The 27,646-nt window shown below is 36.9% G+C and overlaps 1 protein-coding gene across 1 annotated transcript; it reads left to right on the forward strand.

Moving 5' to 3' along the window:
- The first annotated feature begins 15,376 nt into the window (after window positions 1–15,376).
- On the forward strand, window positions 15,377–27,469 carry LOC131676485 (cuticle protein 21.3). Its single transcript, XM_058955548.1, has 5 exons — window positions 15,377–15,464; window positions 15,532–15,799; window positions 25,585–25,632; window positions 26,679–26,859; window positions 26,936–27,469. Exons 1-5 carry the CDS (start codon window positions 15,453–15,455, stop codon window positions 27,015–27,017), a joined length of 591 nt encoding a protein of 196 aa, XP_058811531.1. The 5' UTR covers window positions 15,377–15,452; the 3' UTR covers window positions 27,018–27,469.
- The last annotated feature ends 177 nt before the right edge of the window (window positions 27,470–27,646 follow it).

Consider the following 27,646-nt stretch of genomic DNA (forward strand, 5'->3'; position numbering starts at 1 on the left):
ATGTTTTATGTTTTATGTTTTATGTTTTATGTTTTATGTTTTATGTTTTATGTTTTATGTTTTATGTTTTATGTTTTATGTTTTATGTTTTATGTTTTATGTTTTATGTTTTATGTTTTATGTTTTATGTTTTATGTTTTATGTTTTATGTTTTATGTTTTATGTTTTATGTTTTATGTTTTATGTTTTATGTTTTATGTTTTATGTTTTATGTTTTATGTTTCATGTTTTATGTTTCATGTTTCATGTCTCATGTTTCATGTTTCATGTTTCATGTTTCATGTTTCATGTTTCATGTTTCATGTTTCATGTTTCATGTTTCATGTTTCATGTTTCATGTTTCATGTTTCATGTTTCATGTTTCATGTTTTATGTTTTATGTTTTATGTTTTATGTTTTATGTTTTATGTTTTATGTTTTATGTTTTATGTTTTATGTTTTATGTTTTATGTTTTATGTTTTATGTTTTATGTTTTATGTTTTATGTTTTATGTTTTATGTTTTATGTTTTATGTTTTATGTTTTATGTTTTATGTTTTATGTTTTATGTTTTATGTTTTATGTTTTATGTTTTATGTTTTATGTTTTATGTTTTATGTTTTATGTTTTATGTTTTATGTTTTATGTTTTATGTTTTATGTTTTATGTTTTATGTTTTATGTTTTATGTTTTATGTTTTATGTTTTATGTTTTATGTTTTATGTTTTATGTTTTATGTTTTATGTTTTATGTTTTATGTTTTATGTTTTATGTTTTATGTTTTATGTTTTATGTTTTATGTTTTATGTTTTATGTTTTATGTTTTATGTTTTATGTTTTATGTTTTATGTTTTATGTTTTATGTTTTATGTTTTATGTTTTATGTTTTATGTTTTATGTTTTATGTTTTATGTTTTATGTTTTATGTTTTATGTTTTATGTTTTATGTTTTATGTTTTATGTTTTATGTTTTATGTTTTATGTTTTATGTTTTATGTTTTATGTTTTATGTTTTATGTTTTATGTTTTATGTTTTATGTTTTATGTTTTATGTTTTATGTTTTATGTTTTATGTTTTATGTTTTATGTTTTATGTTTTATGTTTTATGTTTTATGTTTTATGTTTTATGTTTTATGTTTTATGTTTTATGTTTTATGTTTTATGTTTTATGTTTTATGTTTTATGTTTTATGTTTTATGTTTTATGTTTTATGTTTTATGTTTTATGTTTTATGTTTTATGTTTTATGTTTCATGTTTCATGTTTCATGTTTCATGTTTCATGTTTCATGTTTCATGTTTCATGTTTCATGTTTCATGTTTCATGTTTCATGTTTCATGTTTCATGTTTCATGTTTCATGTTTCATGTTTCATGTTTCATGTTTCATGTTTCATGTTTCATGTTTCATGTTTCATGTTTCATGTTTCATGTTTCATGTTTCATGTTTCATGTTTCATGTTTCATGTTTCATGTTTCATGTTTCATGTTTCATGTTTCATGTTTCATGTTTCATGTTTCATGTTTCATGTTTCATGTTTCATGTTTCATGTTTCATGTTTCATGTTTCATGTTTCATGTTTCATGTTTCATGTTTCATGTTTCATGTTTCATGTTTCATGTTTCATGTTTCATGTTTCATGTTTCATGTTTCATGTTTCATGTTTCATGTTTCATGTTTCATGTTTCATGTTTCATGTTTCATGTTTCATGTTTCATGTTTCATGTTTCATGTTTCATGTTTCATGTTTCATGTTTCATGTTTCATGTTTCATGTTTCATGTTTCATGTTTCATGTTTCATGTTTCATGTTTCATGTTTCATGTTTTATGTTTTATGTTTTATGTTTTATGTTTTATGTTTTATGTTTTATGTTTTATGTTTTATGGTTTATGGTTTATGGTTTATGGTTTATGGTTTATGGTTTATGGTTTATGGTTTATGGTTTATGGTTTATGGTTTATGGTTTATGGTTTATGGTTTATGGTTTATGGTTTATGGTTTATGGTTTATGGTTTATGGTTTATGGTTTATGGTTTATGGTTTATGGTTTATGGTTTATGTTTTATGTATTATGTATTATGTTTTATGTTTTATGTTTTATGTTTTATGTTTTATGTTTTATGTTTTATGTTTTATGTTTTATGTTTTATGTTTTATGTTTTATGTTTTATGTTTTATGTTTTATGTTTTATGTTTTATGTTTTATGTTTTATGTTTTATGTTTTATGTTTTATGTTTCATGTTTCATGTTTCATGTTTCATGTTTCATGTTTCATGTTTCATGTTTCATGTTTCATGTTTCATGTTTCATGTTTCATGTTTCATGTTTCATGTTTCATGTTTCATGTTTCATGTTTCATGTTTCATGTTTCATGTTTCATGTTTCATGTTTCATGTTTCATGTTTCATGTTTCATGTTTCATGTTTCATGTTTCATGTTTCATGTTTCATGTTTCATGTTTCATGTTTCATGTTTCATGTTTCATGTTTCATGTTTCATGTTTCATGTTTCATGTTTCATGTTTCATGTTTCATGTTTCATGTTTCATGTTTCATGTTTCATGTTTCATGTTTCATGTTTCATGTTTCATGTTTCATGTTTCATGTTTCATGTTTCATGTTTCATGTTTCATGTTTCATGTTTCATGTTTCATGTTTCATGTTTCATGTTTCATGTTTCATGTTTCATGTTTCATGTTTCATGTTTCATGTTTCATGTTTCATGTTTCATGTTTCATGTTTTATGTTTCATGTTTTATGTTTTATGTTTTATGTTTTATGTTTTATGTTTTATGTTTTATGTTTTATGTTTTATGTTTTATGTTTTATGTTTTATGTTTTATGTTTTATGTTTTATGTTTTATGTTTTATGTTTTATGTTTTATGTTTTATGGTTTATGGTTTATGGTTTATGGTTTATGGTTTATGGTTTATGGTTTATGGTTTATGGTTTATGGTTTATGGTTTATGGTTTATGGTTTATGGTTTATGGTTTATGGTTTATGGTTTATGGTTTATGGTTTATGGTTTATGGTTTATGGTTTATGGTTTATGGTTTATGGTTTATGGTTTATGGTTTATGGTTTATGGTTTATGGTTTATGGTTTATGGTTTATGGTTTATGGTTTATGTTTTATGTTTTATGTTTTATGTTTTATGTTTTATGTTTTATGTTTTATGTTTTATGTTTCATGTTTCATGTTTCATGTTTCATGTTTCATGTTTCATGTTTCATGTTTCATGTTTCATGTTTCATGTTTCATGTTTCATGTTTCATGTTTCATGTTTCATGTTTCATGTTTCATGTTTCATGTTTCATGTTTCATGTTTCATGTTTCATGTTTCATGTTTCATGTTTCATGTTTCATGTTTCATGTTTCATGTTTCATGTTTCATGTTTCATGTTTCATGTTTCATGTTTCATGTTTCATGTTTCATGTTTCATGTTTCATGTTTCATGTTTCATGTTTTATGTTTTATGTTTTATGGTTTATGGTTTATGGTTTATGGTTTATGGTTTATGGTTTATGGTTTATGGTTTATGGTTTATGGTTTATGGTTTATGGTTTATGTTTTATGGTTTATGTTTTATGTTTTATGTTTCATGTTTCATGTTTCATGTTTCATGTTTCATGTTTCATGTTTCATGTTTCATGTTTCATGTTTCATGTTTCATGTTTCATGTTTCATGTTTCATGTTTCATGTTTCATGTTTCATGTTGCATGTTGCATGTTGCATGTTGCATGTTGCATGTTGCATGTTGCATGTTGCATGTTGCATGTTGCATGTTGCATGTTGCATGTTGTATGTTGCATGTTGCATGTTGCATGTTGCATGTTGCATGTTGCATGTTGCATGTTGCATGTTGCATGTTGCATGTTGCATGTTGCATGTTGCATGTTGCATGTTGCATGTTGCATGTTGCATGTTGCATGTTGCATGTTGCATGTTGCATGTTGCATGTTGCATGTTGCATGTTGCATGTTGCATGTTGCATGTTGCATGTTGCATGTTGCATGTTGCATGTTGCATGTTGCATGTTGCATGTTGCATGTTGCATGTTGCATGTTGCATGTTGCATGTTGCATGTTGCATGTTGCATGTTGCATGCTGCATGTTGCATGTTGCATGTTGCATGTTGCATGTTGCATGTTGCATGTTGCATGTTGCATGTTGCATGTTGCATGTTGCATGTTGCATGTTGCATGTTGCATGTTGCATGTTGCATGTTGCATGTTGCATGTTGCATGTTGCATGTTGCATGTTGCATGTTGCATGTTGCATGTTGCATGTTGCATGTTGCATGTTGCATGTTGCATGTTGCATGTTGCATGTTGCATGTTGCATGTTGCATGTTGCATGTTGCATGTTGCATGTTGCATGTTGCATGTTGCATGTTGCATGTTGCATGTTGCATGTTGCATGTTGCATGTTGCATGTTGCATGTTGCATGTTGCATGTTGCATGTTGCATGTTGCATGTTGCATGTTGCATGTTGCATGTTGCATGTTGCATGTTGCATGTTGCATGTTGCATGTTGCATGTTGCATGTTGCATGTTGCATGTTGCATGTTGCATGTTGCATGTTGCATGTTGCATGTTGCATGTTGCATGTTGCATGTTGCATGTTGCATGTTGCATGTTGCATGTTGCATGTTGCATGTTGCATGTTGCATGTTGCATGTTGCATGTTGCATGTTGCATGTTGCATGTTGCATGTTGCATGTTGCATGTTGCATGTTGCATGTTGCATGTTGCATGTTGCATGTTGCATGTTGCATGTTGCATGTTGCATGTTGCATGTTGCATGTTGCATGTTGCATGTTGCATGTTGCATGTTGCATGTTGCATGTTGCATGTTGCATGTTGCATGTTGCATGTTGCATGTTGCATGTTGCATGTTGCATGTTGCATGTTGCATGTTGCATGTTGCATGTTGCATGTTGCATGTTGCATGTTGCATGTTTCATGTTTTATGTGCACCGCTACTGGAAAAAGTTGGAGTGAAATGGAGTAGTTAAGACTCCACATTCCTACCGGTGAGCCCATTCCAATTTGGTTATTCTTTCATTTATTTCAATTGGAATCTTCAAAAAGGTGGGTATTTCCTAATAGGTTCATAGCAATAATATCTTTGTTCGAACACAATTAGGCTGAATGCCATGGACATCGGGTGGCTAAAGCAAGCTTTACTTAAGTTGCTCGAACTAATATATTCCTGCTTCCAAGTCGTATGAGGTGACAAAACAGTAATCTCTTTTCCATCATCAAGATTGTTTTTTTTTAGTGAAAGTTTTGGTTTTTCGGAGAGCTTTGGATCAGAAATTTCGTTGTGCTTTATGTTTATTGGTGGTTAGGCAGAGAAGTCTATTTTGCCCCACCCCATTAGGCTACGAGGGGTGAAGCATGCTCGACATGGAAAACCAGTAGGTATTTGTTTCAATCAGATAATAATATGCGAAAGCTGACCTGAACTACAGCCGAAGACAGGTTGAAGGCAGTCTGTGCTTTAGATTTAGAATGGAAGGTATAAAATTAACATATTTACAACTTTGAGTTGGTTTTTCTTGGTTCGGATTGTCCTCGGTCCTCGTTAAGTTGTACGGTTGAAACTGTTTCGGTCTGATATCCTAGTGGTACAGAAATTCTGATTTTTTAATGAATTTTTTTGGTGTATTTTTTACTTCCACACAGGCAGATCAAACCAATAAAAATAAAATTAGAGACTCCGACCCTTCATTCGAGGCAATATAACTGAAAAATCTGGAGTATAATTTTCCCCGCAGGGAATCACTCAAGCACTGCTGCTATAACAAACTGCAAACTTTTCTTATAAATGCACGGTTTTTCGTTGTTTGTTTCGTCATCCCGTACGCCCTTAACATGGTGCCCGTAAATCGTGGACTGCATAAAACATGTCTACTAGCTAACGGGGAATGGAATCATCTATGTGTTACAATGCACTTTTATTATTTCTCACTGATTTAAACTTCTTTGTCCGTACCAACTCCGAACGTATTAAGTTCGAATAAGTGCGAAATAATAGAAAACTGGATAGTTTGGTAGGTCGTTGTTAACGATAGCGTCTTTCGCTTTTGACTGTAAAAAACATGATACACCTTCCCTCTCCGTGCTTGCCAGTTTGTCAGTCCGAACGGCAACTATCGACAGTCGCCGTAATTGCATCAGCCCAAATAATTTACCTGAAAAGTTTATGGGAAAAGTTTACCATTTAGTAGTGAACTGTGCGACTAAGTTTGAAATTCAACGGCACTGCTACTGCTGATGCAGATTTTCGTTTCAGAAATAGATAACGTGATGAAGACGTAAACTGAAAGGCAAATTTTGTTCAGTTCCGAACTATTCAAGTATCCACGGAGGAAAATGGAGCAAAGTTCCTAGCAGTGTGTTGAAATTTACTGAAAAAAATCCACTCATTACATTATTCAAATTCATCATGCTGGGTGGATGGGTATGTGGAAGTAAGACCTCAATGCCTTGAAAAATATTTCAATGTTTGAATGGTTTCTCTACTATTTATTTTTTAAAAAAAAAGGTTGTTATGCTAAATGTTTCTGATCTGGCAAGCAATTTGAGGATGTGAACAAATGAGTGCCCTTTCATCATATTATGTTCTATAAACGGTGAAATATGCAAACAAGCCTCTTCAAAAAAGGTTTATACCTATTAAAAATTTTCATCAAGTTGTAAAACTGAGTTACGTCGCTTTACGCAGAGTGTATTTTGTAAATAATATGCTTTTTCTTTAAAGCAAACATAATTGAAATCTAACTTTAGGCTCAAAGTATATGTGCCAAAAAAATGTGAAGACTCTTCTTCCACGACAAAATACTGATTGCATAGACCATTAGTGAGAGCACAAAAACTAACATCGTCTCGTGACGATACTCCGCCCGCGGTATCCCCACATCTCCGGATGCTTCCAATGCGAACAACTCCATCGCAATGGAGCATTGCGTGGTTGCATCGATGCTGCTGCAGTTGCACTCAAAACTCGGGCTTGGCCGACATCGAAGGGTGTGTTTAGTAAAGCATACACACAGACAGCAACCTTGCTGCTCCAAAATTGCTCCCCCGTGGTGGTACGAACGTCCCCTGATTGTAATTTACTCCCAAACAGGTGATTATTGATAAATTGATGCATAAATGTGAGTGTCATTACCAGCAAACGAGCGAACTAGTTCTATAGCGCAACACAGAAGAAGGAGGCAATTATTAAGTTCATAATTTAAGACTGCCAGCCGGTGGTGAACACCGACGGCGAAACCGGTGATTTACGTGCCGCATTAAAATCGAATTCAAATTAAACACGATGTCAGGTGCCCATTTCGGGCAAGTGACATTTCCGTTTGGGCTCGAAACGGTAATTAGCGATGATCGGAGGGTGGTGCGGTGGGGGATAATGTGTGAATTTGGATTTTTAATAGGAAAATGAGATGATAATTTAATTCTTAATATTTTCAAATTAAAATTTTGTCCTATCCTGGTCCTTGCTTATTTTTTTGGACGTAGGATGCGTCCAGCCTTTGACAATTTCGGTGACAAAGTAGGCCAAGGATTTGCACATTAATAACCTCCGTTCGAAATGGAATGGCTTACTTTTGTTTCCACAAATAATTACATAGTTTTTTCGTTATTTTTATGCAACATTACTAGACTTATTTTCGATAAAACTCAGTTTCGAAATTTTAAAAAGGTTGTTCAAAGGTAAGTCGATAGTCACGACATACCAATGAGTAGAGAGGACACGAATACCATATAGCTTAGATTCTGACACTCAAAACGAATCATCGGGAGCGTAAATGCATATGTTTTGGTGCTCACAAAAAGCTCCCAAGTGATTCGTTACTGTTCAACCAAACTCATACTGGTGCAATACAATATCGAACCCCACAGCTACACGTTGTTGGTTACAGAGTGCAGAGAGAATTTGAAATACTAAGTCTCTTTGTAGGTGAGTGTGTGTGCCACCGATTCTTTTAAGAGCGTCGCACTCACCGCAAGCTATACAAAAATAGCTCCATGTTCAGAAAATATTGCAATTGGGCGCAAAAACAGAAAATGTGAGTGTGCTATTTTGGGATTAGTATTTGTGTATCTAAGAATAGAGAGCAACAGGAAACGAGATTTGTCAGAATCCGGAAATTAAAAATCCAAGAATTGTTGAAAGCATGGAATGGAGGGATGCAAAAACAGAGTTTCGCAGCAGAGAAACTCAGTTCTTGGGCAAGAAATTAAAAAAATCAAAAATCCTATTATCCAAACATTTCAGAAATTTCTATGAATAAAAGATTTTAGGATTCTAGTAAATATTTGATTTTTTATGCATGTAAAAAGTTTGTTCAACCCCCTTTGAGCTGCCAATTATAGTTTTTCTCTAAACTGATCCCTACACTCTGTAAACAATTTTATTGGCTTCTTTCACGACACTGCGGGCACCGCAGTACCACACGGCTGATTTTCTCTTTGAATGGCCACGATACGTTACGATACAATTTCAAAAATCAAACTGACCTCTTCGGAACGGTGACCCAAATATCAAAACTCTGCTCGGAAAACTCAAGGTTGTGATATCATGATATCAAACCCTTCCGGAAGAATTGTCGTGTCTACGTCTCCGACCGTGAAGTGGAGATCGACGGTGTGTTCACCGTGTGGACTAGGTCGGTAAGCCGGATAACGTTGATAACCAGTTGAGTTTATATTGGATCGTTTAAAAATTGGACATGGAGTGTATGATAGAAAGCACCGTAGATCTTGATCACCAGCCGTTGCTTGTTTTCTGATCGATTTACGCAAAAACGGTAAAGCGTACAGCAATTATGTCTTCATGGATGTTTAGTGAGTTTTGTTTTGATGATATAGTCATAGTGATTAATTTCCTTTGAAGTGAGATATTTGATATAATTTGTTTCTAAGAATGAAAAACAAGAGGAAGTTTTCAGAAATATTAAAGGACTTGTTTTTGTGAGCATCTTTACTAATGACCAAAAATTTATTTATAATACATCGAAGTTATTGATCAGTGTTTGATAATGACCCTCAATAAAATTGCATCAAAACTACCTAACTATTTTTTTTTTTATTTTGATTACTAAGGTTTTAATCTTAGGGTCATTCGCTTCTTTTCAGGTTAGAGAAATCTCTAACCTTATGTGCTGTGTTGGGAATGCCCGTCCCCTCGGCATATTCTTAACCATCGTAGATAAAGCTTCAATAGGTTCCAGAAAGTTGTTCGTCTCATCAAGATCCATATCTTTCTAGAAGAGATCATTGGTCTATATTTTGTGACTTAGTAGTTATGGGGTCGTTTTTGGTAAAATTAGGAAAATATTTAAAGGTGATAACTTTTGAACGGGCAAAAACGTTCAGCCAGATCAAGTTGGAGTTACAAATGCTAGATCAACACTGTCTCCAGTAGACGTTATAGATATCCTGCTAATACCCACAGCGCGTTGCTGCAACTTTCAACGAAATAAGAGTAAAACCCAATTTGTTCCTAATAGCAATAGAATAGCACACAAAAACTATCGTTTGAAAAATGTTCATTATCTTCGAAACTACTCGAGACAAGAAAAAATATGCGTTAATAAAAATTGTGTATTTTGATGATTAAAATAACTTCGTAGAATGTATTGAATTGAATGATAATTGAAAAGATATTTGAAAAATGTTTTTGGGTGTCATCCAAATTGCACGAGCTAAAACTTCTTAAGCGTTTAAAGAAAAGACTTCGTATTCGAGTTATTGATGAAAGCAATCTCCTCAACTTTTCTAAAAACGTTATCTCATTTATTTTCAAAAAAAACCTTACTATTTTTGACGAGCAGTCCGAAAACACTACTGACGTAAACTAAACCGTTTCTACGTTAACAACCAATCACCATTTGAGAGACATTATTTTTCAAAATTTGCCAAATTACTTTGGAAATACTCGAGATAAGCTATTTTTGTAGCATAAAAAGATGTCCATTTTGATAAATCAAACCTTTTTACGAAACAAACAGGACCTGTCAGAATATTTTAAAAGTTATATTAATGAATTGGGTTGAAAGGGATCAGTAGTAATGTTGAAGATATTTAAGATAAAGACTTTGTGTCTTCAGTAAAGTTGTTGCTCTACAACTTTGCTTAAGACTGTTTTAAAACATGTACCTACAAGAAAGTTGGTTATTATATCTCACTTTTAGGGAGATTAGTCATTAAACAAACTATAACTTCTGACAACGAACACCATGACCCAAGTAACCAATAAGCATTATAACGTAGCCTAATATCTGCTTTAGATCCACATATAAAGAGCCGTGAAGCCCTAAATACTGATATAATGCTGATATTATGCCAGAAAAGGCGAAATATAGTGCTATTACTGTGCAGAGATCGACAGCTCGTTTCTGCAGTACTAATGCTATTATATAGCACCAGCGCACAAATGTAAATATTGAAAGCCTTATATTGGCAATACTAATGCTATTAAAAAGTTTTAGTTGGCTGTCATTGTCCGCCATGGTTTTGAAACCATTTCTTATGTTTTCTTTTGTTAAGATGTGCAAAAAGGAAGAATTTAAAAATAAGATGTTCTGTTTAAAACCGTATTTGTCTCTCTTCTAATGCATTGTTATGAATATCCTTAATGGGTTTTCGTTCACATAATATGAATGTTCGCTGCGTTTGCTCCCTAGACTATATTGCACATGTTCGATTGAAATGAAATATGCCGAATATAATCTTCAAGAAGAGTTGCATAACAAATAAACCCACAGCATTACAATAGCATTATATCGGCTTTTTATTTGCTCTATAATGGCACTAAATGCACTTGTAAAGCTTACATGCTTTAAAGATCCTTGAAGCATGTACGCGTTATATCAGCTTTATATACGCATATAGAGCAAGCGATAATGTGGCTGTGCAGTTATGCATTATTGATGCTAATATAGAGCTTTATTGCATTGTTAATGCTGTTATGGAGTTTTAATGCAACATTAGTGTAAATGTATAGCCAATATATTGCAATGGCTTAATGCTTATGGTTATTTGATTACTATCCAGTTAAACCCAATTATTATTTCGTAAAAAAATAAGGTTCGTGGGAAGCAACTACTGATTCACCACCAAGTGCTGTTATGCCGGGTACAAAACTAACTCAGACATTACTTCAATAAAACATATATAACTTCTCCCAAGGAGGTTGAATTGATTTGCAGTCTTCAACAAAGTTGTAGACAATAAAATAATCTTTTGCAGTGATTAACTGATGCATACAGTGCCACCTAGCGGTGAAAATTAAACTTTCTCGTTGAATTTGTCAAAAATCCCATGCAAACTTCCAACACATTGTCCGGTAGCTAGACTTGTCCGATTCGATTCAATTTAAAAGCAGCGTCTCCTAATATAAATCGAAATCGACTTAGGGAGGAGGTGGGCGACTGAGTTTTTGCTTTTAACGTTTGAATATAGCGGCTCCTATTTCAAAATTTTCAGCCAGAATTTTACCCGAGTTTTGGAACGTGAATATCGGCTGTTGTACTAAATTAGATTTTTGCGCTATCTGGTTGTAAATATGTACAACAATTTTGTAATTAGATGTACAATTATTGAAAATAACGAAAATAATGAATTTTGTGAATGCAGTCCTTATTTGCACCATGATTGGTCCGTACAGTTCGCTTGCAAGCGTACCAGACTAGCTCCAGCTCTTTGACGATGGAAGTAAGCTGTTTTCGTTCGATGGCCGGCCCCTTTGGCTTTGAACGTAAGCTTAATCAAGTACAAAACCGGGGGCTCGTATGCAAGTGCGGTATCATTCGTGTGTTACACTTGTGCTGGCTACACCAGCACGTCCTGTCGGTCGAACCCATCGTTTGCTGAGAAAGGGTCACTACGCCGAGCGTGTCGGTGCCGAAGTACCCGTCTGCCTGGCAGCAGTGATGGAATATCTTGCCGTCAAAGTATCGGAGCTGGCAGTGAACGCCGACCGTGATAACAAGTAGACCAAGGTCATCCGTTGTCGTCTACAGTTGGCCATTCGAAATGACGAAGAGATGAACAAATTGCTCTTCGGCGTGACTATTTCCCGGGGTTTTGTGTTTCCCAATATCTAACCCATTCTGCTGCCAAAGAAGACCGAAAATAAACCGAGAAAATCGGCTATCACCGAAGACGTTAGCAGAAAAAAACATGGTTTCGAAAAAAAAAACCGTCATTTTGAAGCCACCATTTTGAATTTTTCAAAAAAATCAATCATTTTCTAATTATCGATAAATAACGAATAAAAGATTAAAAGCAAAAGTTCGTGTGTCTGCATTCTTCCACAAAAAATTTTCAAATATTGCTTTGATTATCCGCCGAATCCAGGAGAAGCTTCTCTTAATAAATAAACGAATTAGTATTAAATAGGGTTTTTTTAGATCCGCTAAGCGTATAAATAAATTATTAATTGGCCGTATTACTAATTAGCGATTTTTTTTCTCATTGGAAAACATGCGCTTTTAGTTCCAATAAAAAAGATGAGTTAGTAATGTCAGAGACATAACCGAAGTGAAGTAGAATATATTTCAGATTGTTAATACGAATGCTGCAAGTTTTACTATCTTTTAAAAGGTTTAATTAACACTAGTTGTTTCGGTTTTATATTACACGTATATCTAATTTTCTGCTGTTACCAAATGAGTAGTTTCACTATCATTAAATGCCCTTTTCAAGGTTACCATAGAAATGCCGAAAAGGCTGGTTTTAATACAACTTTGCAGAAGATAATAAAAATTACAGCATTCGTATTAACAGCCTAAAAAGTATTCTACTTCACTTCGATTATGTCTCTGACATTACCGACCCATCTTTTTCTTGGGCAGTTTGTTAGACACTCCCCTGTCCGTTCTTAATAGCATACCACTTCATAACCTTTTTTCGGTAAAAATGTCGCCTTTTTAAGCCACAGGTACAGATAGCCTGCCAAACCAGATATTTCTTAGCGTACTTCAATAGTTAGGACTCATATTGATGATGATTTTCATAGTTTTGTGCTAGTCGAAAGCCACCATCATGGATTTTAAAATTGCGTCAATCATTAAATTCCGTTTATCTATTAGACTAATATGAGAATATTTGTTTTTTGATGACATGCTACTTGGCAAAAATGTGGAAGATTTCAGATAAATTTAGACAGTGTTAATACTGGACCTAAACACATCATTTGACCTCTTAAACGGGTTGCGTGTATAGTTATTACGCTGTTTGAAGCCAACCTACCATGGGAAACAAACATACGTACTCTATCGTTCCGTCTTGATTGTACATTGCTATATATTTTTGTTTAAGGGAAACTTTGCTACTGCGACCACTAGTCAGGTTATCTTATGTGGCTATTTTGCTATATCAAGATCTCGAGTATATGCAAACTGACTTCCACCAGATTAACAACAATTTTTTATTTGCTCCAAAATATTGCTTGGAAAACTAAACTGCAACTTTTTTTGATAGATAAAATAGTTAGTATAATGGAGGCTCAACGACCTAATTAAACTGTTAGAGTTAATATTTTCCATTTATGAACTACGACCGCCGTATCCTGCTAACCACTCTTAACTAAGTACCTCCATGAACCATTACAGTTCCCATAGTTAACGCTTGCATACTGCAAAATCCAACTGGCCTTTCCGAAACCGTTAATCATGATCATGACCGTTGCAGTGGCCGATAAAAATGAAGCAAGAATAAACGCTCGCATAAACCTACTGAACTCGAAACCATCGAAAGCGAAAGGGCTTCGCGCTGACGGCGGATCAGTTGACACAGAGAGAGAGAGACTGCATTTAAGTGGGCTTGAATCGGAAACCATCAGCATAATTGCAGCCACACGACTGACTGGAAAGGTCTGTCGATAATCGAGACCCAGACGGTCGCATTTTTATGTGCAGCCTTTTCTTTCTGTTTTTTTTCTCGTTGCTCGACATAGAAAACCAGTATTTGCTTCAATCAGATAATGTGCGAAAAGCGACCTGAACTGTAGCCGAAGACTCGTCCAAGGCGGTGGCCTGTATAGAATTAGAATGGAAGGTATTATTTTATAGTATTTACAACGTATCTAACGACTAATCTTTCGGTGTAGGACCCCGTTTTAGATTTTCAGAAAACGAAACTGAGATTTTTAATGTTACCAATCTTCGTTATACTAAACAGCAAAGCACAATTTTTGCCCTATTCACTCAGAAAAAAATCACCAATTTAGTGCTCAATTTCGAAATAACGAACAAAACTGGGCGAGATAAGTAAAGATAACCTATCTCGGGCAGGGTCATCAATATGGGGACCCAACCGAAAACGAAAATTTTACGAAGTTATGCATTTCGTCCGCTGAATATTTTTCCTATTACCATAATTCAGAGAGGACAAATTACGTTTTGTATTTTCAATTAGTCAAATTTAAAGTGAACATCGAGAGATCCTTTAATTGACTTCGTGCAAAAAATGCACTTATTGGCGCCGGTTTGTCAACGGTTCATCAATTTTGCAAAAAAAAACTAACCAACGCATCGACAACTGAGAATGCTATCCAATATCCGGAAATTATTGAAGCAAATTATCCTGCGATAGTTCATTAATAGGATCGAGGCAAACAACTCATTTCCAGATACCAAGTTCGGGTTTGACAACCGTTCGCTGCTCTCTTTGACAATTCGAAAAAACTTACACTTGCCAACAGCAAATGGCAGATGTGTTCCTGGACATAAAATGTCACTCTGTATTCCTAGTTTTCAAGAATATCTCGACTTGTACAGTTTCGCGTCAAGCAAAAAACGTTATTAGTCATGAGAAAAAAAAACATACCAACCAAGTTTTGAAAACAAATCCCAATTAATAAATTGATCAAACCTTCCTTGGTTTTGTTTTTCAAACAACTTTCCACCACAGTAGGCTGCACCTTAACGCGCTAGCTACGACATAAGACACACCAGTCGAAAGTTGTTGCACTTTATGAATAATAAATTCGTCCGTTCTAAATATATAAATATTCGTTCATCAACGGCAGCCATCATCAAGAACACGCGGGCCCCGTTCGTTTGGGTGTAGCTCTAGCATATTTAAAACTATGGGCCTACAAATCACACCACCAACGGGCTTTGGCAGGTTCTAATCGATAGCTACATATATATCCGCTGGCAAAAATTGGAAGGCGTAAGCGAGACGACGTAACTCTGCTCCCCCCGTGTTCTCGTTGACCCAACCCTGCAGAATATCGTTTTTGGAGTACATTCAGCAACCTCTGGACCCACCTCTGGCCACCGCTCACTTTCGAAGCTAAAGGGCGTGCGTCGCTGCACAGAAATGCACTGTGCGTATAAAAGCGAATTGCGCGACCTGACTCAGTTGCAGTGCCTAACCGCAAGTGATAACGTGCGTGTGTGTGAATCTAACCTACAACTTCACCCGAAAATCATAATCAGCAGAATGGCATTCAAGGTACCACCAGCCGTGGAATCCGCGACGATCCGTCTTAACTCTAACCCCCTTTTCATTGCCGCCCTAGTACGTCGTCCTGATGGCACTGGTTGCCTGCGTAAGCGCCGGTGGACCGGCTGCCTACTCGATTGCGGCTCCCAGTTTGGATTACCACTCGGTCGGTTCCAGCCAGGAGCACACCGTCAAGGGACTGTACGGACAGAATGTGCTATCGCAGTACTCGAAGGCTGTCGATTCCGCGCACTCGTCGGTGCGAGTGGCAAGCTCCCGGCTGAGCAATGATGGGCTAGCGTACGGTCCGCACTATGCGCATGCCGCTGCTTACCCCCATGCTGGTAAGTTTGGGATTGTTGGTTAGGTAGCTGTAGGTAGTGTTTTTTTGGAAGGAGCGCAGCAAGCGTTGAAATTGTGTTATTCCACCGAAAGACTGTGATAGGTTTGGAGGATTTGTGTTTGAAACAGGGTTCTGTGGTTGGAACTAAATTTGGCGTTGTTTTGTGGAGTGCCAATTTTTGGGAGGAAAAGTGATTTTGGCCTAATGTGGAACATAGAGTTGGTACAATTTATTGCGGCTGTTCTGTGGATTTTTGCTCACTTTCTAGATTATTTGTGTGAACAATGATAAGCAATTTGAACAATTAAGTTTGATTTTTTTGTGTTAGGAATTCATCTCGTCAGTAACTAGTACCATCTGGGTGTCTAGTTAGACGATGTATCTAAACTAGTACCCAAATTAGCGCTAGTCAAACAAAAAAAAAATCCGAGCAGTTCACACGACACATGTGAAGTCTAAGCAACTGACTTGTCCCGAGTAATGTCCCGGGAAGCAAAAGCAGTTGCTTTTCCCTTTTGGGAATAATTATTGCATAAATTTGAACAATATTTCCTAGCTCCAGGGATCAGTGTTTGAAAACAATTGGTGTGTTTTTTTCATTTCTGTAATCAGAATTCATCGTTTGTTTCTCGCAGTTTAAAAAAAAGGTTCCGTATTTTGTACTGTTTGCAAAAAAGAGTAAATAAGCGATTACATTTCGCAGTTATTTTGACTCAATTTTGGACAATCGTTCAGTTGGATAAATTTGTGCGATACTGGTATAAGGTACTAAGTTAGTTTGATATTTGATTTATGCACATGTTTGAGACTCAGGTAATTCGCGTTTAATGAAAGCATCGACTTGTTCCAATTCTTACGGAGGATGATTTTAAACTTTCTGATATGACTCTATTCCACACTTTGACAGTACTTTCTTCCGAACGTCATATTGCTTTGAAATAAATCTTCCCCATCACGATTTGTTTTTTTTTTTGCAATTTTTAATATAAATTCATCCGATTTACTAAATGTCATTCATTGGTCATATTGTCTAGTGGTTTTGAAGTTATAGCGTCCTTATGCTCAGACCACGTTCTGTACGTATGAAAATCAGATTGGTCAGTTATTGAAATGGGCTGCACGCTACGGGAAAATATGTGCATCCCGAGCAAACGAAAAGCCTTATGGTCATGGCCCAAATTCGCTATCGCTACAGGCATTTTAATACTATTTGAAATGGGATCCACTTATTTTTGTGCATTAGTGAAGCGTTGAGAACATTTTACACTAGTTTTTTTGTCATTAGACCAAATAGGTCATTCGATCGAAAGGATCGTATGGCCCAATGGGTCATTAGGTTAACATTTGGAGTTTCAGGCTATGAGACCGAATAGGCCATTAGACTAAACGGGTCCTTAGGCCAATTGTGTTATTAGATGCAATAAGCTATTTACAGTAAGCTTGGAGTTTTGAGTCATTAGGCCGAACGGGAAACTAGGTCAAATTCCTCCATAAGGCCGAGTGGGACATTAGTCCAAATGGGTCAATTGACAGAATGGGCCTTTATGCCGAATGGGTCACTAAGTCCTATTAGCCATTAGACCAAAAGCTGAAAAACATAAAAAATTGGGCCGTTAGGTCAAACGGGTGAACAAGTCGAATGGGCCAGTCGACCGAATGACCCTAATGAGTCATTAGGTCGAATGATTTATTGGGTCCCATACGCCATTAGGTCAAGAGCCGCAAAGCGTACGGTTTTGTGTGATTAAATTGATCTGGTCATTTGGTAGAATGACATTACACCTATTGATAGAATAGGATTGAAAGCATCATTAGCTAGAGAGTCTCATAAAAGAAATGTAATAATTTGCTTCCATTTTTGTTGTCCTGGGTAAGACCTCTAATTTAGCGTCGCTTCAGCAGTTAGCTGTATCGGTGGGTCTTATCATATAATGGATTTTAACCCATTCACATTTTTTTCAGTACTTTGAATTCTGGGGGACGGGTATAGCTTAGTTGGCAAATCGATTACCTTATACGCAGCTCACCTGGGTTCGATTCCCAACCCCGCACGTAGGGTTAGAAATTTTTCCACAAGAGATTTCTCTAACCCTAAAAGAGGCAAAAGACCCTCAGGCTAAAACCGCTATAATAAAAATAAAAATATTTGTACAAAAAAAAAAACAGTTCTTAAACTGACTACCCAGAAAATCAACAAACTTTTCAATCGTCCTACTCCTGAGTCGATTCCTAGTCCCGCCAGGAGTCTGCTCCAAATTTGAACCGAATCGAACAAGTTTAGCTACCGGACCAACGAGTTCGAAATTTGTTTGGGATTTTTCGACACACTAACTTGCATTTAAACTACTAGATGGCACTGTGTTTACCATCGCAAGTAAAAATAAGAAAGATAATTCTCTTGTCTATAACTTCGCCGAAGACTGCAAATCAATCTAACTTCCTTAGACGTTATTAAATTTTTAATAAGCTCAACTGAATGGTATACTCGGAAGTTTTTTTTAGTACAGGTCATCTTTTGTGTTTCATATTTCACCATATGGATGGCACCAACACTATCTTTTAAAGGAAGAGTGACAGACTATGGATATGTTGACTAGAATTACTGGAAACGGCTTGTTCAACAACTTTGTAGAAGACACCTAATTTCTATCTCTTTCCGTTGAAAAGTTAGTGTTGGTGCCCCCTATGTGTTGATATACGGAACTAAAATTTTCTCATATCATGTAATAAAATTCTTCCAAACATACTATTCAGCTAAACCCAAAAATTATTTAGCCAAAAAATAAAGTTCCTCCAAATCGACTACTACAAAACTGACCTAGACATCTCTTCATGAAAAGCTTGAAAACTTCTACGAAAGTTGCATTGATTTGCCGTCTTCGACAAAGTTGTAACCAATTAAATTACCTTATTTTCACTTGCAGTAACTGATGCATATAGTGTCACCTAGCCGTGAAAATGACGGTTAGCGGACTTTCTCCGTGTAAATTGTCGAAAATTGTCGTTGGTTTGGTAGTAAGTTTTCTCCTATTTTGGTTCAAATTTGTAGTGGAGTCTGCTGGTGGGACTTGGAGTCGAAACAGGGGTGGCCCAATGGTGCTCACTCTAGTGTTTAAGCAAGTAATTACAATACAATTGTACACGTCATGCCTGGTGATGCCGTGTGACTTCACACGCAGGGGATAGATACGTTAAGGAAATGCGAAACAATCAATTTTGCCTTCTTTCAAACATGAGCTGCTCTTTCCTACTTTAAAAATAAAATATTTGGTGCTGGCTTACTCGCCACTATACTTCACTCCTATAATTATGTCCAAAAACTCAATCAGAATCAAATACCCGAGTGCAATTTGCGTGTTAGGCTGTGTCATAAATGTGGCCTCTTTGGTAGTTAAAATAACTTAAAATTATAACATGTGTTAATACGAGATTATATTTCGATACAATTTTTGTTGTAATCTTTTGATTGGGAAGCGACAAATAATCAATGATTGAGACGACCTCGATGGGTTTTAAGAAATGTACCAATTCCAACAATTTGAAACTAACTAGTTGAGTTTCTTTTGTGGTTTTAATTGGTAAATTATGGGACCGATGGGGTACTCCCCGAATTGGTGAATTGCGTTGAAAGTGGGAATTAGTGTGGGAAAATGTACTTTTTTGCATCTCAGATTTTTACGAAAAAGTACACAATCGAAAGGATGTTTGGCCTGCTGAATTATGAAACGGAATCATTGTTTGGTGTCCCAAGCTGTGTCATAGATGCTAAATCTACTCCCAAAAGGTGCTAAAATTGGATTAACCCGATTTCTACATAAGGACATAAAACTAGTTAGATTAAAATGGATTTTTGTGTTTCGTTTTCATGTCATCTCATCGAATACCGCAACAATGAAACCTGCGTACTGTGCTGCGCCTTCTACCTCCAATCCAAAAGCCAGCACCGTCAAATAAAATGCAAATTACAAAGATGGTCAGCAGACATACAAGACTATCCACAACATGGAAACCTAATAGTATACGATTATTTACTTCTGTTCACACATTGCAATTGAAAAAAAATTTCACGGTTCAGTCAAGCTAATGCATTGCGCCGTGTCAAGTAAACGTTATTAGGAGATTTGAGCTTTACCATGTCTCATAATTTTTCTGAATGGAAAAATACCCAATGAATCTAATAACCAAGCCCTCTCCGTAGAGGTCCCAATTCGTAAATTTGCTTGATAGGTACAAGTCAGTGTTCACTAACTCGTGCGTTATACTGTCGGAGCAGAGAGTCGTATCTAACATCTTCTGCTTCCAGCTGCGTCAATGTTTGCAAGTATGTATTGGACAACCCAGAAATTAGCATTGAGAAACTAAATCGGCCCTTTTTGAGTAGATTTCTAGTCCCACAATGAGTATCTGTTTCAATTTGGTGCTAATTGTATCGCAACCAACGTTCTCGAAGTATTTTTTGACAATCTACTCGAAGTATACTCACTTGTTCACATTCTCTTCACTGTGGATAACTCTACCCGATCTATGCTTCAAAGCTATATCTCCCGTTGTTACTTGTTATAATTTTCTGTTATTTTAACTATTAGTGAGACAAGATTTATATGACAGCTTACAACGAAAAGTGTATTCTGTTATAATTTTGTTATTGCATTCTGATCGGGTAGACATCAGAACATCACTAGGGCTAAGATTCGGAAGGATAATTTTCTTGTCTAGAGCTTTGTGAAAGTCTGCTAATCGATTTCAAATTATCAGGAGAAGTCGTTAAACTCTTAACGAAGCACCGTGGTCGTTGTCTTCAGTAGTTGGAAGAAGACTGACCTTTTTTCATTTGATGAAAAAGTTCAATAAACTATCTGCGAATATCAGGATGAGCAATTGCACCAAGATTGATTCAGTTACATTAACAATCGTGACTAAGCATTTTTGACTCAGGCAAAGCTCTTTATGTTTCACCTTTATGCATGTATTCAGACTCAAGGTCAATTTGGACAGAAGTTGGGAAATAAATTTAGAACAAATGTTCTGTAGGATCAAATATTGATCCTCCATTTCGGTTGTGAGTGAATTTAACGGTGCCCGGACATAAATTTCCATTTGACCTACTGTCCATCCGGTCGTATTGGCAGTAGGTCGAATGGAAATTGGATCAAACGGACGTTAGGCCGAATGATTAATAGAGAAGATAATTTATAGTGATTTGCTTCGAAATTTACGAGGCCCTGCTTCTCCAGATGACTCTCTTGTAATTCCAGTGTCTTTCGTGAATAAAAATACCTTCAATTTTCTATTAATTATCCTTCTTCATTTCATGAGTAGTACTTTTAAGTTGCTCTGCAAGTGAGATTTTTATTACTTTGTTCCAAACTGTGGTATTTTCCATACGCGTCTAGCTTGTGCAAATCCAATGTGAAAACCTCGATGAACTTTTCCTTTACGGTCTGAAGAACGTGACCGCTGGCGCTCTACCACTCAAACAACACGTTTTGTTTTCCTCCTGCTTTCTCGAGGCCACTCACACCGCAACTGCAATACTATAGTGTTTCCCGGTATTTCGCTACAGTGTCAAATCAAATGTTACAGTGCGAAACTTTTTCTGTGCACGTGTTTTTTCTTTTGCTCACGTTTCGTAGATGCTTACTTTCCTTTGACATTTCTCAAACGTTCGTATTTTTTTTTTCGGACGGTAAGTTGTACTTTTAAGATAGCGCTTTGTTTGTTCGCCTTCTTACCTAGGGTATGCCGTGAATAAATTCAATGACTTAAATTGTCTGTTTATTATCCTTTTTTATATCATGAGCGGATTTTTTGAATTTGATTTCTATGTATACCACACACAATAAATTCTATCCATTATGGTATCTATTGAACCAGAGAAAATTCAACAGTGTTCTGAGTCACTCTAAACAAGGTCTTTTAAAGCACCATAAATGTTAGCAAATCAATCTAACTTTGGTAGGAGAATTTATTAAACTTTCTACAAATCGATTTCTGAATCAGTTTTGCACGAGGCCTAATAACACATGGTGGTGGAACAATAGTGGATCCCCACTAACTAGTTTATTTTGCGAGAAAGCCGATGATTTTAGTTGAAACATACTTTCGATAGACATTTAGTGCGTTAGATGCGCCAGCTTACGTTCCACATGCCACGCATAGAGGGCACCAGCACTAACATTTCAACAGGTAGAGCTTATTAAGAAGTTCTTCTAAACATGTCTATACTCCATCTGTCTCCATTGGAAAGTTAACGGTACCGCCCTCTGTTCGGTGAAATGTGAAATATTATGTTTAGCCCAGGGTATGGAAGGTGATAGCTCTACTGCACATCCAACGACCCATTTCAAGAATGCTTGTTCTTACACGTACAGTTTGAGGCGGGCTTCGAATACTACACGTTCACGAATCAATTGGATGCCTGCAATGTATTCCTAATTATAAATACCTTCATCACCCCGTATACCAAAATAATATAGGTAGTTCCCGGTGGCTCGGAGATGTGAAGAAAAGCAGATTAATGGATAATAGACTAAGATTTGGTGAAGTGGATTGTTCATCCATAATTCACCATTCCAGTATGGACTGACAACAAGTGGATATTTAGAGCTGAAGAGAATTAAATGAGAAGATAGTACAGCTGGTGAGAGAAAGCATTTTATCATTGTGAGACCAGTTTCCGTAAGCTTATCATTTTGCCTCTCGCTTGTAATGCTAGTCCATGGTGAAGTTATGCTGCCCAAACATACCACTACAACCGTTCGTAATTTAACTGGTGATGCTGAAGCCTGCTGGATTTGTTTACAGTAGATTTTTGTATGGGGTATAGGATTTTCCATCTGAATACGGAATTGGCACATGGGTATCTGGCCACGATGCGTGCATAACGTGGTCTGAGAAATTATATTTTTTTTTCTTTTTGGTATTGTAAGCATAGTTATTAATATAGAATTTTGTATATGACGAACCCATATAAAGGTGACTGATTATTGCTAGTTGTACGGAGAAGCTGTATAAACTAATCATGGTAGCAGCGATCGAAAGTGGGACAGCATGTAGACGTTGGTATGTGTTAGTCAAGTCTGAACTGTGTAGCCAACTACGTGTAGCTATTGAACAAGTATGAGGTTGGTTTAACACAACCGAATCATTTTGGAGCTTTTCGCTCACAGTTCGAGGGCGAAAAAAAACAGATGCATTTATGCTCCCGATGATTAGTTTTAGGTGTGTTGTGTTTTGTACCGAAGCGGGTTCTCATTTTACAGCAGAACCTCACTCAATCACTTCCAGTAATGAGGAAAGTAACAGTACCCTATCCTTCACATGCGACCGAGGAGATTATTATGTGTCAATTGCTATTCTTGCTTGTAGCACTCTCTTGGGCAGAGGTAGAAAGCAGATGTTGTATGTGCCTATTGAAAGTTCGTGCACCATTTCTGAACGAAACCTGCAAAATCCAGCTATTTACAAAAAAATTGAAAAAAAAACTAGTGTTTTCAGGGGATTTGTAATCAAGTCAGGGAAAATTTTCAAATTTGTTTTTGCAAATTTTAATTGGATACACTATTGACTAAATATTTCTAGTGGGCGGAATGCACTTTTTTTCTACTAGAGAAAATCGAAATATATAATTTTTGATGTCAATAGTTTCCAACAATTACATATATGGATGACAGACATTTATGGTAGACCGCTGGATGCAGTTGCTTCCCTGCTATTTTCTTTCTCGTCAGACGTGCTGGTTGTTCGATTTAGAAGTACTGGACATAGTCGTTGCTGTATGAATATTATTCCCTGGATCGCATGTTATCCTGCAACAGTTTGTGTTCTTTCTAAAACCCATTTATCTTTCCGTTCTCGTTTGAGCGGGTACTGCCCCTGTGGGATATTTCAATCCTCTCGCTTGGTTCTCTCTCTGGCTCTCTCTCCGGATAGCCAAATGGATGTCGAATCAGAATCGATTCCTTAGAATCCTTGATCCAAATGATATCCAGAATCTTCGACCGGTTCCTTTGTGGTCCCATAACAAAACTAAATCATTGACTTTATTGAACACATTTCAAATGACCTGACGGGACGTTTTTCCTCTATAACCGAAATAACAATGCTCCGGACGAACAAACTCAGGAGCGTGATGGCGAGTTTAAAGCAGGTAAATGATATTGCTTGCTGGGAGCTCTTCACGAACTATCGCGTCTACATACCCGTTCGGAAAGTCGAGATTGATGGTGTAGTCACCGATGAGAGTTTGACGTGCGAGGATCTGCTGGAGCACATGGTTGTCTGAGTTAATAAAATACTGGATTGCAAGCACAACTTGCGCTATTACGCCACGTACAAAACTAATGGCTTCGTCGAAATTTCAATGACTTTTCCTAATGAAGTCGGATTGGTTTGCAGTCTTCAACAAAGTTGTAGACATTAAAATTCTGTTACCAAATTTCACATTTATTGAAAGTCGGAAGCAGGTTGATTCGGTTGCCAAACTTCTTCAATTCGATTTTAATTTGGAGCAGATACTCACGGTGGAATTGTCACGATGGATGTCAATGTTGCAGTTTCGAACCAATCTTTTCAAATGAACCAACTGAATTTTTTAATTTATTCCGCCTATTGATGACAAATTGATCCGATCCAAACTAATTTTTGTAGTTTTTTACATCTGTGTTCCTTTTTTGGCGCTTAAATTGGGATCCTCCTGTACTGCACTTCGTTCTGAAATTCAGGTGAAATCGTCTTAGAGCTCCAGGCGGTCACTTGAATGTAGGTAATAACGCTACTGCTGAAAGGTTGAAGAGCGATAGCAGGACAAAAATATATGTAAAATAAAAAGTTGGATTTGAATGTTTCGTGTTCCACTCGTCAGTAACTGACAACAACTTGCTGCCAGTTAGATGATATATCCAAACTAACACCAAATTGGCGCCAGTTAGACACTAAATCCAAACAGTTCACTCAGCACATGCGAACGCCTGAAGCAACTGGCTGGTACCGAGTGAAGTCTCGGTTAGCCAAGCAGAGAAGCTCTGGGTCGCTGACCAGTCAAGGGACCAAACTCTTGTCTTCTGGCGTGAGAGTCAAACGTTCGAGTGTATGCAACATTCAATTTTCACGAAAGAAAAGAAATGGTTGAACCGATTGGTGCATAAGGGCAGAACGGCTAACTTAGAAAAGTTGAATTTGAATGTTTCGTGTTTCACTCATCAACAGGCGTCAATTTGATGTAAGTTTGGATATATCGTCTAATTGGCAGCAAATTGGTGTCAGTTACTGACGAGTGGAACACGAAACAAACTTTTCCAAGTTAGGTTTTGTGCCTTTATGTGCAAATAGATTCAACCGATTTTTTTTTCCTTCGTGAGAAATTAAATGGTTTATAGTGGGTCGTCATGTAGCAAATCGATTATAGTTACAAAGCTCTCAAAAAACAACCATCTGCTGTCATTTTCCTGAAAGAAATTTCCGTCGCGAAAGTCACCAGTCACGCTTTCACCATTAACCATGTTTCACTACAGTGAGATATCTGCAGCAAAGCAGGCGTTGGACAAGTTTTCTCACCACCAAGAACCTAACCTAACCTGAAGTGAGCCATGTACCAACAACAACTCGACCGTTGTCAGCTGTTGCAGTTTTTTTTTCTCTTCAAACTATTGTGTGTTCTTACAATTGTGCTTTATTAAATTCCCCCATCGTGGGACGACTTTCCACGATACCGCGTGTGCTATTTACTGCAAGAACCTGCAACTAATGCCTTACTTTTTTCTTCTTCTATCTACTTGTTTCTTTCAGCTCACTATGCTGCCCCAGCTTATCGTTACGGAGCTCCTGCCATTGCCGGTAAGTGTTCAGGATTTCATTCATTCATATTCAGTAGGGAAAAAAAGAACTACCGCAAGTATTCATAAGATGACGGTGTTTATGTTCCGTCTGCACAGACCGAAGGCAAGGTTAACTTTAAAGTTGCATTGCCCATCGGTAATTTCCCCTTCAGGCGGTGGATCCTGTGGCGTGTGAGTTGAGTTTGCTTTAACGAGTTTCTTATGGCGATTTCGCTTGAACCTGAAACTGAGTCAGGTTCTAACCCCAACCGCTGTCAGTTCATACATTTTGACAGCAGTTGGGGTTAGGAACTGACTCAGTTTCGCCTCAAACGAAAACCACATTAGTAGTTAAGGGTCAATCCCGAAGGCTGCTGTCATGCAGTCGTGATGCAGCGCGTCAGGGAAAGTTTGAAAAGTTTTGAAGTTGTCTTGACAACGTCGCTTCGCTCGCTTGTTCGGTGCAGAAAGCGATCCATGGATTAGCGGACGCTGGTGGAACATTTTGATGGACCATTCAGAATTGAGTTTTTGACGTTTAAAATACGCACACTGAGATCGTTTTTCACTCAATTTCAACGTCAAAACGGATCAATCAATACCAACGCAGCTAGATGAGGCTGTTTCATAACCTCTAAATATGCTAGTTTCTAGCAACTGAAATATTAATTGTTTTCGCGGATTATTTATCAATTGTAATTAATTCGAAAACGGAAAAATTTAACTGTGGAATTATGAATTGATTTAGCTTTCTGGAATCCGGGGTATCGGGTTTCATTTTCCGTTTAATACTTGATTTATGAAGCCCTGAATTTCTAATTCCATTGATCTCGATTAATCCGCGTCCAATCGGTTTCGAACGAACGCAACATTTGATTCTACTGAAAGCCACCTAAATTCCGATTCAAATTCTGTTAGAAATTTTATTCCAACCGGATCGGAGCTAGCACCTTTCCACTTCAAACGTCGAATTCGATGCTGTCCTCGGTTTTACAGTTTAGCCACCCGCAATCTCTGCTCACTTTTCCCCCCATTTGTTTTTCCTTTCGTATTTGTTTTGTACAGCTCCGGCCGTCCATTACGGTGGTGCAGCCCTGCACTACCCAGCCGCCGCCCCGGTTGTTAGGGCCGCCTACCCTGCCTACGGTCATGCTGCTGCTTATCCCGCTTACGGACATGCCGCCGCCTACCCAGCTTATGGACATGCTGCTGCCTATCCGGCCTACGGACACGGTCTAGCGTACAAGTAGGGACAAAAATTCCGCGTTTTCGTGGAAAATGTATCCGCATACGAACCTAAACACATTTTTCCCAACCCGTAGAGCCCCAATTGCCGCTGCCCACGTGGCCCACCCCGGAGCCGTGGTTTCGTTCTCCGGTCTCGGTGCTCAGTACGCGTGGTAAGCGCAGATACCATACCATCAGCCAGGACTCCCCCGAAACCAATTTCAAACGAAGAACCGCCACGCACTTCCGGAACACTCTCTTCGTCCAGCTGCCCTGCTCCGGAACACACACACGGATACGACGAACTAATACGATAAGAGATACTACGGTCACCTACAGTCAAGGGAAAATGTGTACCTTTTGTGCATATGTTTTGTAGCTTTAATTTTGCAGCTTTTGGAATAACTGCGAGAACTGAGATTATCATTCTAGTGAAAAAAGATAAAGTAAATGTAGCTTTTATACTTTTCGGTTTTACAACCTTTGGAACCTTCGCTGGGCTACCCCCGAGCGGCGGATCCACACTGTACATACTTATTATCCCCGTGTAAAATGTTCACTCATCCGAGCGAGAGAGAGAACCCTCCAAAAGAAAGAAAGCAATAAAATTGTGAATGAGAAAAACCACATAAAACTGAGCCTCATAAATCTTACTTTATTTCAGCATCGGACCGGGGACACTATCGGTGCCGGTTCGTTTGCTGTTTTTTTGGGAGGGGGGCATATTGAACGTACATATACACCGAGTCGATTTAGTGGAACCGGACAGGTTCCAATTTAAAGTTCCGGGCCAATCTTTCCACGAG

Source organism: Topomyia yanbarensis, chromosome 1 (genome assembly GCF_030247195.1).
Source record: "Topomyia yanbarensis strain Yona2022 chromosome 1, ASM3024719v1, whole genome shotgun sequence".
NCBI classification, from domain to species: Eukaryota; Metazoa; Arthropoda; class Insecta; order Diptera; family Culicidae; genus Topomyia; species Topomyia yanbarensis.

Excerpts from the sequence above, each read along its gene's own strand:
- LOC131676485 (XM_058955548.1), top strand. Across the intron at positions 25,633-26,678 it reads CGGAGCTCCTGCCATTGCCG|CTCCGGCCGTCCATTACGGT; the intron begins GTAAGTGTTCAG and ends TGTTTTGTACAG. Across the intron at positions 26,860-26,935 it reads GGACACGGTCTAGCGTACAA|AGCCCCAATTGCCGCTGCCC; the intron begins GTAGGGACAAAA and ends CCCAACCCGTAG.